This window comes from Perissodus microlepis, chromosome 17 (assembly GCF_051167445.1).
Source record: "Perissodus microlepis isolate ML-2025 ecotype Zambia chromosome 17, ASM5116744v1, whole genome shotgun sequence".
NCBI classification, from domain to species: Eukaryota; Metazoa; Chordata; class Actinopteri; order Cichliformes; family Cichlidae; genus Perissodus; species Perissodus microlepis.
This window is the reverse complement of record NC_140477.1, coordinates 8,548,445-8,561,224: the sequence shown is the minus strand read 5'-3', so window position 1 is coordinate 8,561,224 and position 12,780 is coordinate 8,548,445. Positions and strand designations below refer to the sequence as shown.

Here is a 12,780-nt window from a genome sequence, read left to right as displayed (position 1 = left end):
TTTGCAGTTATTTGGACAGATATAATAAACCACTATACAGATGAATGATGTTGTAAGGGGAGCCAACCTTATCTGGCTCCCCTTACAGCATCATTGCGATCTCCCTCCTCAAAGGGTTCTAACAGCTTAAGCTAAAGTTCATAATATTACAGCTTTGTTAATGGTTGAATCCAGAGTCATCTCATCAGACCAGACCAGTGTTTATAAATGCAGTGTGACATCACATCACATATACGGTTAGTCAAAAGAAATACTTTACTGTGATGAAAAGTAGAGCGATTAATCTGCTACCACATAGCTGAAACTGTCATGAACCTCAATGGTTTGCATTCATCTGTGCAACATGTCTCATGGTTGGTTACTAATGGCAAGGGGTGATCTGACAAGATCCATGCTTTCGGAGACGAAAAAGAACTGTTTGACGTTGGCCGCTGTGGCAATTTTTTAAGGTGTGGGCTCAAGAGTTAGTGCTTTAGTGAAATTTCGTGTTTAATGCCAGTGTTAAGAGCTAGCAAAGGTCTTTGCATTCTTTCCCTTCTAACCTAAAAACAAAGTTGTTTCCAGTTGTTTTTTCCTCCTAAAGCAGTCCTTTTGAAACAAAGATTTTGCTGACTGCTCTGTGGACTTGGCTGAAAAATTAGATGTGCAGAATTTTCTACTTACTCCTCCTGGGAGAGGCATAGCGCTGCAGCTGTGCGGCAGCAAACATAAGTAGGACATATTCACTTTCAAACACCGTATTGGAGAAGAAAATATTTAACTTCCAGAGTCTTAAATAAAAAGTCTGAGTGGACAGTTTTAAACATTTTCTGTTGCTGCCACTATCACCTATTCACCTCCCACACACACCCAGTAACCCCTGACATATGCTAATGTGATGAGAGCAGTTTTTGGCAATTAATATCCTTTCACAATGCACGCAGTACACGTGCACACTTTCTATAACTCTCTCAAACACACACACCCTTTAACACTCATTGGGGAATGATTACACACCAATTCATATGGATGTCTGGTATCAGTATGCAGAGTGCTTTGTAAACTTCACTCATTACACCGCAGTTACAAAATAACATCCTAGAAATTCCCAGCAGCTCACTTTCTCTTATTTTCTCTCTCTGAGTGTATCTGAAGAGGTCCACTTGTTATTGAAAATGCAATAAAATGAAAATATATGACTGTGTCTCAGGGAATATATGCATGCATATGTGTACAACGCATGCTTAATATCATTACCAGGATCCTTATTTTTATCCTAATGCTGCTCTTCCTTTCCTTATTCTTTTCCTATTCTACCTATTTCCCAGGGTCCAGTTTCATTCATTAATTCCAACACACTATGAACTCTCCCCGTCCCGTCACTTTTTCCTGTCCCCTCCTCTTGTTCACCAGCGTTTTGTCCGCTATGCCATCCCTGTATCTTCCTTAGCTTGCTTGGCGTCTTCAGAGAGGCAGAGTAAAGAATTGAGTGACTGCTGTCACAGCATGCAGTCCTCCCATACACCCACCCACACATCCACCTACACACATATAAAGCAAGATAATGCATGCCCCCACCAAATACACACTTTGCTAAGTATTGCTTCAGACTTTACAGTGACGTACACACACACACACAGATCTGACACCACACAAAACATTTATGTGCTGACTGCCACTGCACAAAGCCCTGGGCGAGCTGGCTCCAAACACGCACCGGGACTAAGATGGACAGCTAGACAACAGCACAGACATACAAAAAAAAAACTGTCATTTCTGCATCAGCACACAAACAATGGAGAAACAACAACAACAAAAAAGGGAAGAAAATCAACAGGATGATAAAAAATAAAAACTGGAAAGATTTCGACTGATGAGAATCCCCTCAAATGGATTCTTTACTCGTCTTGGCTCTGTCAGTCAGTAAATATTTGTCAACATCCAACATGATGTGTTTTCAAAAAACATTTGAAACATAACAAGGGAAACCAGCAGCATTTTGATCTGTCAACATCACTTGAAGGATTTCATAAACTGATTTTGATTCTGCATTCACCCATCTTGATGCTCCCAGGACCACAGGGACCGTGCTTTTAGAGTTTACATCAAAACAGACAAGTGATCTATCTCTCTGTGTTTCTCTCATTTTCTGTATCTCTGTCACTCTCACTTACTCTGTAGTGATTTGTTCTCATTTTTCCTGTCACTCCACCATCCAGTGAAGTAGTTAAAATACATCATCTACTGTCCCTTCACAGCAAACCCACCCCTGCAATCTTTCCGTGATAATACAGCAGGCAAAGAGTGATTTAAAAAAAAGAACAGAAATGCAGGCCGAGACTAAAAGAGACCTGCAAACACATCGATCACAAGCAGCCCGTAAAAATCAAGAGCCAACAACTGTCCAATTTACATCCCACTGCTAAATACAAGCCCAGCTAACAACAGTACAGTATATCACCTTGAGAAGCCCATTACTCTCCAAGACTCTGGCTAAGAGAAAATGGCAAAAGCTTGCTGCAGGGAGACAAGAAACAAAATATAGCTGTGAGCAGGATATCTGCTTCAAGACCTGCAGACTTTCAGCTCTAGAAGTGGAATTCAAAAGTACTGAGGCCGTGGTGACAAATTCCCTCATCATGGGTGTCACTGCTCTGAAACAGCTGTTCTGCTCTAAGTGATGCATGAGAACAGCAGCTCAACAAATAGAGGGAGGTTTCTCCAGGAAATCCGATTGTTGTCCGAACTGTGCAGAGCAGCATGACCTGAACTCAAAGCACCCCAAATCTGCAGCCAGAGGCAGGTGGTGTGTACTTTTTTAAAATTTAATTTGCACAGTGATGGCAGAAATAAACAGTTAAAACAGGCTGATGAAGGCATTTATATGAGAGAAATGTTCCAAGGTATTTTAATTCCTACTCTAAACTGTTTCATAAACTATAATGTGACGGTCTAGTGCATTTAAAGAATACGACATGCTACTTTTATTTAATAGTGTTGTAAAGGTGGCAGAGACTAACACAGGACCGATAAATCCTTTCTTTAAATCATGTGTTCTGTCAATTAAGTCAAGTAAGCACAAACTACTCCAATAAAATGTGACAATGGCACTTTGCAGTGTAACTTACTAAAAGTTATTTCATTTCTAAAATTTGGAGCATTGCTATTATTTATGTATGTGAACTGTATGATTTGACAGGAAACCAACCAATTTTAACTAATATAATTTGCATCACAATTTGCCGGCAAACACTCACACAGCCCCTCCGATCACTAACAGCTGTAGTAGTTAATGTTCTTAACACTGAACAGCGCTTTAGGAGGAATTTGAGAGCTCAGTTAAGCTCCTATTTCAACCCAGTGAAGTATTAAAAAGTTATCGTAAAAGCTAACCTGGCCAGCATATATGTTGACATTAGCTGTTTAACTGTTAGCAGTTACCCAGTAGCCACATTAGCCATCCGTTATCATTAAGGTAGCAGCTACTGAATTTTAGTTAGATAAAAGATAAATAATTGTTGCAGGCTGAACGTGACATGGATGGAATATGGAGCTGTGGCAGAGCGGATTACGGAAACAGAGAACGGGGCAGTTTGCTGGCTGTGCAGAGCAGCGGAGGAACCGTAGCCCAACAGAGCAGAGTCTAATGTAGAGAAGTAATCCGAGCAAATGAAGAGGCAGCACAGCCAAATCAGACGGGTTTTGCGGCTCAAGAGCCGAAGAAAGGACGCAGAGAGCTGCAGACTGAGGTGGACCAGTGTGAATGGTGGACAATATATGATAAGCTTTAATTACTTACACAATAATTTATTGAAATGGGTTTCTTATTTTGTTGTATAGCTCTGAGGTCAATTTTGAAAAGCAGGCAATGAGCATAAGTGATACCACACTTTACCACTCCATCTTCCATTATGCTCTTCTTCCACAATAATTAAATTATTGATATGTGTTGGGCATTTTTTTTAAATATTTTGCTAATTCTAACTTATAACTGGAAAAATTCGTGGAACATTAACAAATGTTAATAACTTCTTTTTCATTACTTCTGTTGTTGCACGATGGGCTCAAAAGCTTTTATCTAGTATTGAGTATTTTCTTGGGTATTGGTATCGACTTTGAAATTCCAGTATCTTGACAGCTCTAGTAACCCCATACATAGTCAGCAACAAAGTTTAGTACCTGAGGTTTACCAGCAGAACATTTCCTACTCTGGGCTCAATAGCTTGTTACCAAATGCATCATGCTGCTATCTCTCTCCCTGCTAAATCATGCTCATGCACCTGGCAATAAGGGGGAATTCCTACTTAGCTCCATGTTTCAGTTTAGACACCCATGCTTCCACTGAAGGCTCTAGACAGGTAGGGGTGACCATGCCCCAACTGTTATACTACCTGTCTACCATTCTGAAGCATGAAGGTGTTCAGATATTTCTTACAGCAGCTCTTCTGTGGTATTGTACTACAGTACATATCAGCCTTTTGATCGTCATGGACATCAGTTAGCCTCGGGCACCCATAACTCTGTCACTGTTCCACCATTTGTCCTTCCTTTGATGACACATGGCTGCGTGAGTCCTGCTGCCTTCAGATGGATCAAGAGATTTAATGAACTGAGATGCTTTCACTACAGCATAAAGCTGCAGAGGACAACAGGTCCTGCTCAAATTACTGATCCCAGTTTGCAGATGACAGTTTAAGCAGCAATGACAAAACTGATCATTTACAGTCTGTTACTGCTGAACATTTGCTCCAAGTTTTTACAGCAGTTTAGTGACTTAGCTTTGCTTTTGTTGATCAAAGCACCAAAGTGGCAGCACATTAATGCTGCACCAGCAACAGATGTGCTCTGAAATGACTGCGTGCGGGCCAAAACCTAAGACACATTTCCCACCAACAATTTACTCTGCACCACCTTATTTAAATCAACCTCACTCTTGATTTCCACCTGCTTAATGTGACCCCTGTCTTTGTGTCACCATAAAAAAAAAAATCGCTGTATCCTTCTTTTGTCACCCGCCTGCCTACTAGAGTAACTAGAGTTGCTGTATTAGATGTTTAGAGCTTGTTCTGCTAATTCTCAGGGACAATAACCATGACAGCACACCTTTTTCACACCGGCTGAATGCGTCTGCGAGAGCTGGCGTCACTGCCAAAAAAGAAATACATGCATAAAGAACTAAAAGACAGATACACAGATGGCTGCACTTGTCCATCACATGTTTGCGACAATAACTTTCTCAGTTTGCTCGCCACAGTCTGCAATCTACAGCCTGCAATTTACGCAAAGAGTGAACTTCCCCCGGAGTTTCTCTAGAACTTTAAACAACAGGTTTCCACTCTGTTCTTTCTACAATTCATCCAAAATTGCAGGCCAAAGCCACTATTCATGTACTATACACCAAAGTGCACTATGAACATCATATCATAGTTATTACATCCTGATAGTGGAGCAGAAGTGGCGAGCTTGCCTTCTAACAGTTTTTTTTAACTCTAGTATAGACCTCCGCTCTGCTCTCACTCAAATCCATTTAAATTATGATTTGCTCTGGAGTGACAGTCACGGCAAATACTGTATGAAGGTGTCACACAACACAGAAGAGAAGGAGATATAAATGCTGCTTCAAACATTTTCCCAGAAAAGCTGGAGGATAAAAACTCGTCACCATAAAATGTAGACAAAATCAGAACAATCTATGATATAGAAAAATAATACAAGTCTTCTAATCTCAATCCCTGCTGAGCTGAGGTTTCGTTTTAAGGGGGGAAAAAATGCAGATGAACAGAGGAAAGGTTCGCTCTTACCAGTTTCTCTGGAAATCTGGATAAAGGCCTCGACGCCGCTCTCGCCATAGTTGCCTTCTGAGGCCAGCGTGGAAACGTAGTTCCACTCCATCGCTGTGACGATGTCCATCATGGCCTGGGCCTGGTACGAGTCCGGTGGCACAACACGGGAGAAGAAGTCATAGCGAGTGTTGTCACTCAGCTCGGGAGCCGTGGAGGCGTAGCTGATCTGCGGGATCTGGATGGAAAAAGGGGAAGAAGGAAGGAAGATGTTGAGGAAATGTGAAAAAAAGCACAGTTAATAGCGTGGTGTTTCTGAACGTGAGCCAAATAGTGTAATTGTTTTACTGCCTACATATTAAAATGAGTAAAGTGGGAAGACTCTTATATGATTATTTTTTCAATTTAATGTTTATCACCACAATTAATGTGTTCCCCTACAATGAAGAAAAAAAAAAAAACTCGAAAAAGTAAAACGGTTCAGTGATATTTGAACTAGGAATTACAAAACACCCACTCCCTGCAGGATCAGTGTGGTAAATTACTGTCAGGAAATTGAGACGAAGTCATCAACATGAAAGTTACAGTGTAACTAAAATGAGAAATTGCTGGTTCAAAGATATGAAAGAAAAAAAAAAACACATGCTGATGATGAACAGGTATTAAAGCATAATTGGTTCATAATTGGAAATATGAATACAGGCTGACAGTGTGGTAACAAAAAGGTAAGCAGGTGGTGTCATTTTTCAACACTTATGTTATGGCTGACAGATTCAGGATAGAGAGAAGATTTAAAAGAGACAGAGAAGAGACATGTGGGAAAGAAAAGAAAAGCACAACAGTCAGATTGCAGAACGGAGAGACAAAGAGGCTGACGAAATAACAGAAGACACACACACACACACACACACACACTTATTGCTTGTGATAGGTGGCATAACAGGCCGAAGGTGTTCAATGGCTGACAGGCAGACTGATTTTTCCCCCTGACAGTGGGAGAAGGCCCTCCATTTATAACATTCGCAAGCACAAACACACACACACACACACACACACACACACACAGAGTTTTTGGGCAGACATCTCATTGGCATACATTCGAAGCAACTCTTAACTGCCAATCTCAGCCCAAGCATAAGGTGTGTCAGCTGTCTGTCTCCCATGCTAACACACACAAAAACACCAACGTCGACAACTGCTGAACACAGCAAATCCAGGCGGGAGATTTAGGACAGACAGTGTGCGCAAGTGTGTGTGTTTATGTGACTTGAATGTTTCTAAAGGCCATCACTCACTGTCTTTATTCCCTTTGAGCATCATCTGAAGTCTCTGTCGCTGTGTATCTATACTCGTCTTTGCCATTTTAAAAAGGTCAGCGATCCATTTTGAGAGATACTGTAAGTTATTTCTCTTCAGTGGTTTAAAAGCAAATCTGTAAACAAAGGTAAATAACGCTAAGTTTCAAGATTATTGCATGCGGCATAAAAATGCATTGTATTGTAAATGAAGTACGCTAATTGTAATTCCTAACCTGTACAGCACATTAACTGTGTACGAGGAGAATATTGAGAAGAGAGAATATTTTGTTTTCACTTCTATGACAACGCTTATTGCTCAGCACTAAATGGAAAATTTCTTGTTTTATTGCTGGCTGGATATCTAATTTTGAAACAAAACAGCTTTGTTCCTCAGTTTTCAGTTGTTTAATAACTTTCCATTTTTCCAACCCAATGGGAGTTCACGCTTCCAGCATTTGAGTGCCATTTTTGGTCTCCTCTGTCAGGTGAATAGAATTGGGAACTCTGGTGAACTTCAGGATATGTATAATTCATAGAGGTAATGATAAACAAATAAAAAAGGAAAAAAAATCAAAGCCAATTCCAGCTCATCACTGTATATACAGTATGTGGCTACATGCATGTGCTGCTGCGTACACGTCTATGTTGTGTGTGACTCCACCGTTTTACTTGGTCTTTTACTCTATGTACTTTTAAATAACTGAATATCCATTTCAAAGAGCACTGAATTCTTGGCTGCAGGAGTATGAGGTATCCGTCTGTTTACCATGGGAAAGAAACTTTGTGACCTCCGCAAACCTAATACTTTGATCTTTTGTTATTTCACTCTAAAGCTGGGAAACACAGACATACTCAGACAAACACACTCAGTAATGACTTGTCATCCTTCCCAAGTCATTACTGAGTAAGAGGACGAAAAGCAGAGAAAAGAGCAAATGCAGTGAGGGAGCGAGAGTTACATAAAGTACAGATTCAACATCCAATATTGTCTACTGCAGGCATAGAGCCAGTACTGTCTACCCCAAATATACCTGTGTTTTCACAAAATATTTCTGCAGACATTTATATAGTCACTAGGGATAGGTAGCGAAACCAGGTAATAAAACGTGCACCAGGGCTAAATTATTAAAGACTGTGGTATCGATAAACTCCAGCTTTATTAGTTCTACTCGGAGAAAACATGATGAATTTTCTCTTTTCTCCTTTCTTTCCTGTGTTTGAGGGGCAGAGGTGGCTGTTTGCTCGCTGCTGCTCCACGCCGTACTTGAGCACACGCCCAGTGAAATATCCAAGTGACTTAATTGTTTAAAAGTGCGACTGTACTTCACAAGCAAAGCTACTGACAATGCAGAAGCACAAGCCATCTTTCCATGCATTTTCTTTGGTTTATCCAGGTCTTTGTCATGATAGGGCTGGTGCCTCAGAATTACTGTTGTACTGTTAAAAAAAATACTGTAAAACTTGGAGCTTTACTAGATGTATGCTATAATAAATGATTTAATTACATATTTATTTAAACAAAAAAGGGACACAGATTTATATATTTGCTCTGGTTAAACAAGGGTTAAGTTTCTCCGAGGGTTGATGAGCTCTGATGAGAGTCTATTGTTTTACTCCACTCCTCTCGTGTCAGCCAATCAGTGAAGCTCTAGGCAGCTCTTGTCCCTCCTTAGTACCAGCTCCCAAGTCTCTTGCTTCTATAGCCGAACAGAGCAGGCGGGCTAAAAATTGTTATCGAGGACAGAGCGAAACTGGAAGGTTTACTGAGCTGTGGCTTCACGTAAACCCTGAGCATCCACTCGACAGTGGTCAGGTTTTTATATATGGGACGAATCCAAAGACCAGGTCAGCAATTCCAGAACCCAGAGTGTTACAGTGTTCACTGGATTGCGAGCCAACCTAAGATCCTAGGAGACGATATACATATACACGCACACTCATTTGCACATTGATGGACCGCAATCCTCTACTGTACATGTAGTGCGGTAGGACAGACAATCACACACACACACACACACACACACTCCTTATTGGACGGATTCTATTGCAATACACCTGTTTGTCATGGACCCCACCGGTACCATTTGGGCTTAAAAAAAGACTAATTCTTTACTTGTGCACAATTTTATTTTTATTCTATTTTTTTTGCTACTTTGGGGGAAAATTTTATACTTGAAGTTCTGTTAAAACCTGTTGTAATTCAGTGTTGGTTACAAAATTCTTTTAAAAGGCTTAACATCACTAAAGTACTTTTAAGCCACACAACTGTGTTTGTCTGGTTTCTCTGCCATTCTTGTAGCAGAGCTCTAAGGGTCGTTCTTAATCTTCTGATACTAGCCCAAAATTACTCATTACCTTGGTAATTATCCATTGATACTGTATTTCAACCCACGTAAGTGCTACAATAGTCACTGGATATCCCAGTCTGCATGTTAAAGCATCCACTGGACAAAATATTGAACCCAGAGTTGCCTCCATCAGGATGCACTGCAAATATCGAAAACGTAGGTATAGAAAAAAGTGCCTGTGTGTATGTGTGTGTGGCTGGATGAATGAGGCTTGTAGTAAAAAGCACTTTGAGTGATTAGTTGGAGTAGAAAAGCACTATATAAGTACTGGTCCATTTACCAAGTTACTACCACTACTGACACATTCATAGATCCCTGAAAAACAGATATGTACCTTTCATAAAGGTGCTGAAACCTCCTTAATTTTCCAAATGTCAAGCGATGTTTGAGTGTTGTAAATTATTTACGTACTGTGAGTTCCCATTGACTCGCAATGACTTGAGCCCTTTTCAAAACAAGCTGAGTTGGAGGTGTAGTTAGAGGCGGCAAATTAACAGCTTGGTTCCCCCACATCGCTGGGGAAGAAGATTATGCCTGCAATCCCCTTAATTCCATTTGCTCTAATGAATATGTGTGTGAGTGTATGAGGGAGAGAGAGGGAAATACAAGTGCGAGTAATAAATGGAAGAGTATGTATAGGCTTATCTGCCGTTTCAATTAACACTTTCTGACTCTCACGCACTTATCAGAGTAATGTCCTGTATTGTTTCAGAGTTTTGGAAGATAATTATTATCATCTATGCAATATCCACTGACTGCACAAAGATATCAACAATAATTACTGAATGTATAAACAACTGGATCGGTATCTAGAAGTGGAAAATGGACACATAAAGCAACTGAAAACTTTTGTTGCAAATAGACTTATATGCAAGCTAAAAAAAAAAAAAAAAAAAAGCTTGTTTGTTACCAAGATGATGCTAAAATGTAATAATTTGATGGTATTTCTTTTTCTATGAGACAGAAAGTATCCAAACCACTGTAGATGCAGTATGTCCTGGAGATACTTGACCTTATAGACATGCTGAATGATGACCCAATCACAAACTAAGAAATAGCCGTATTCAAGAGAAAATACTTTGGTGAACATACAGCGTTAATGTTATTTTCTTTAGTTCTAGATGCTGCTCATAACCTTGTTTGGCTATTCATTACAATTCAGTCAGTCAATATATGACATTTTGCATGCATGCTTGCTTGAAAGCTTGAATTGTAAACTTTTTTTTTTCCATTTTATCCAAAGAACTACCGTACTTCCACAAAGTAACAAATTGCTGGTATTTTTGGATCCCCGGAATACAGTCTATATATAATAGCAAATAAATAATTTTCACACACTGTTGTATAATGAAGGCATCTTAAATCTTTAATCCTCTGTTCCCAAGGATCTCTGGATTACCAGAATTCCACTATGCATGCTGCTGCTCGCCTCCTTACAGTCACTATTCTTAAATAAGCCAAAAGGTCTCTGAACCAGCACTTATTCCCTGTACCTCCCCACAAAACCTCATTAGAAGCCTAAACTCTTCCTAAGAACAAACACAAACTAATCTATATCAAGTAGTGGGGCTGCCACTGACTAGCGATTGGGCCCAGCCAGCAAAGATATTAAATCTTGGTTCCTTTGCTTAAGTATAGAATTAATCACAATGAAAACATGGAATAGACTAGTCTCAGCCATAAAAATAACATATTAATTCTTAATTGCTGTATTCCCCTCTAAGCAAAGAGTATTGAAAGAGACAAAAGCTTGTGTTTCCCCATTCATGAAAACAATCAATCAACAGCTGGGGAAAGAGGGCGGCTGGGTCACGGTGAGGAGGAAGCATAGTCCTAAACAGAAGCCCCAGGTACACCACCAACCCGTTCTTCCCCACTCGGTGACACACCCGCCGGGGGTCAAACTCTGGTAATTGGTGATTCTGTTCTCAGACATGTGAAGCTAGAGACACCGGCAACCATAGTCAATTGTCTTCCAGGGGCCAGAGCAGGCGACATTGAAGGAAATTTAAAACTGCTGGCTAAGGGTAAACGTAAATTCAGTAAAATCATAATTCACGTCGGCAGTAATGACACCCGGTTACGCCAATCAGAGGTCACTAAAATCAATATTGAATCGATGTGCAACTTTGCTAAAACAATGTCGGACTCTGTAGTTTTCTCTGGTCCCCTCCCCAATCAGACCAGGAGTGACATGTTTAGCCGCATGTTCTCCTTAAATTGCTGGCTGTCTGAGTGGTGTCCCAGAAACGATGTGGGCTTCATAGATAATTGGCAAACCTTCTGGAGGAAACCTGGTCTTGTTAGGAGAGACGGCATCCATCCCACTTTGGATGGAGCAGCTCTCATTTCTAGAAATATGGACAAATTTATTAAACCCCCCAAAATATGACTATCCAGAGTTGGGACCAGGAAGCAGAGTTGCAGTCTTACACGCCTCTCTGCAGCTTCTCTCCTCCTGCTACCCCCCCAAAAACCCATCTCCATAGAGACTGTGTCAGCTTCCAAAAAGACAAAAAACAAACTAAAAACCAGCAACAAACAACTTAAACATAAACAATCAAAAAGAAAGAACAGTACAGTATCCACATCTGAACCAAAGAGTAAAACAGTGAAATGTGGATTATTAAATATTAGGTCTCTCTCCTCAAAGTCTCTGTTAGTACATGACTTAATAATTGATCAACAAATTGATTTACTCTGCCTTACAGAAACCTGGTTGCAGCAGGATGATTATGTTAGTTTAAATGAATCAACACCCCCGAGTCATTCTAACTACCAGAAACCTCGAAGCACAGGCCGAGGGGGCGGTGTGGCAGCAATTTTTCACACCAGCCTATTAATTAATGAAAGACCAAGACAGACTTTTAATTCATTTGAAAGCCTGATGCTTAACATTGTCCACCCCAGCTGTGAAACTCAGAAACCAGTCTTACTTGTTATCATCTATCGTCCACCTGGGCCTTACACAGAGTTTCTGTCTGATTTCTCAGACTTTATATCTAATTTAGTTCTGAGCTCAAATAAAATAATTATTGTGGGTGATTTTAACATCCATGTAGATGCTAAAAATGACAGCCTCAACATGGCATTTAGTCTGTTATTAGACTCAATTGGCTTCTCTCAAAATGTAAAAGAACCCACCCACCACTTTAATCACACTCTAGATCTTGTTTTAACATATGGCATAGAAACTGAACATTTAACAGTGTTTCCTGAAAACCCTCTCCTGTCTGATCATTTCCTGATAACATTTACATTTACAATAATTGATTACACAGTGGTGGAGAGTAGATTTTATCAAAGTAGATGTCTTTCTGAAAGCGCTGTAACTAAGTTTAAGAATATAATCCACCCACTGTTATCATCTTCAAT

General features: G+C 40.2%; 1 protein-coding gene across 3 annotated transcripts in view; it reads right to left on the bottom strand.

The window, feature by feature from the left end:
• The window catches only part of grm8a (glutamate receptor, metabotropic 8a), a 299,516-nt gene that overhangs the window by 155,180 nt on the left and 131,556 nt on the right, over positions 1–12,780 (bottom strand). For all 3 annotated transcript variants that reach the window (XM_084909268.1, XM_084909270.1, XM_084909269.1), the window contains exon 3: positions 5,781–5,997. In XM_084909268.1, coding sequence (XP_084765394.1) covers positions 5,781–5,997 — 217 coding nt within the window. The remainder of the gene's footprint in view (positions 1–5,780; positions 5,998–12,780) is intronic.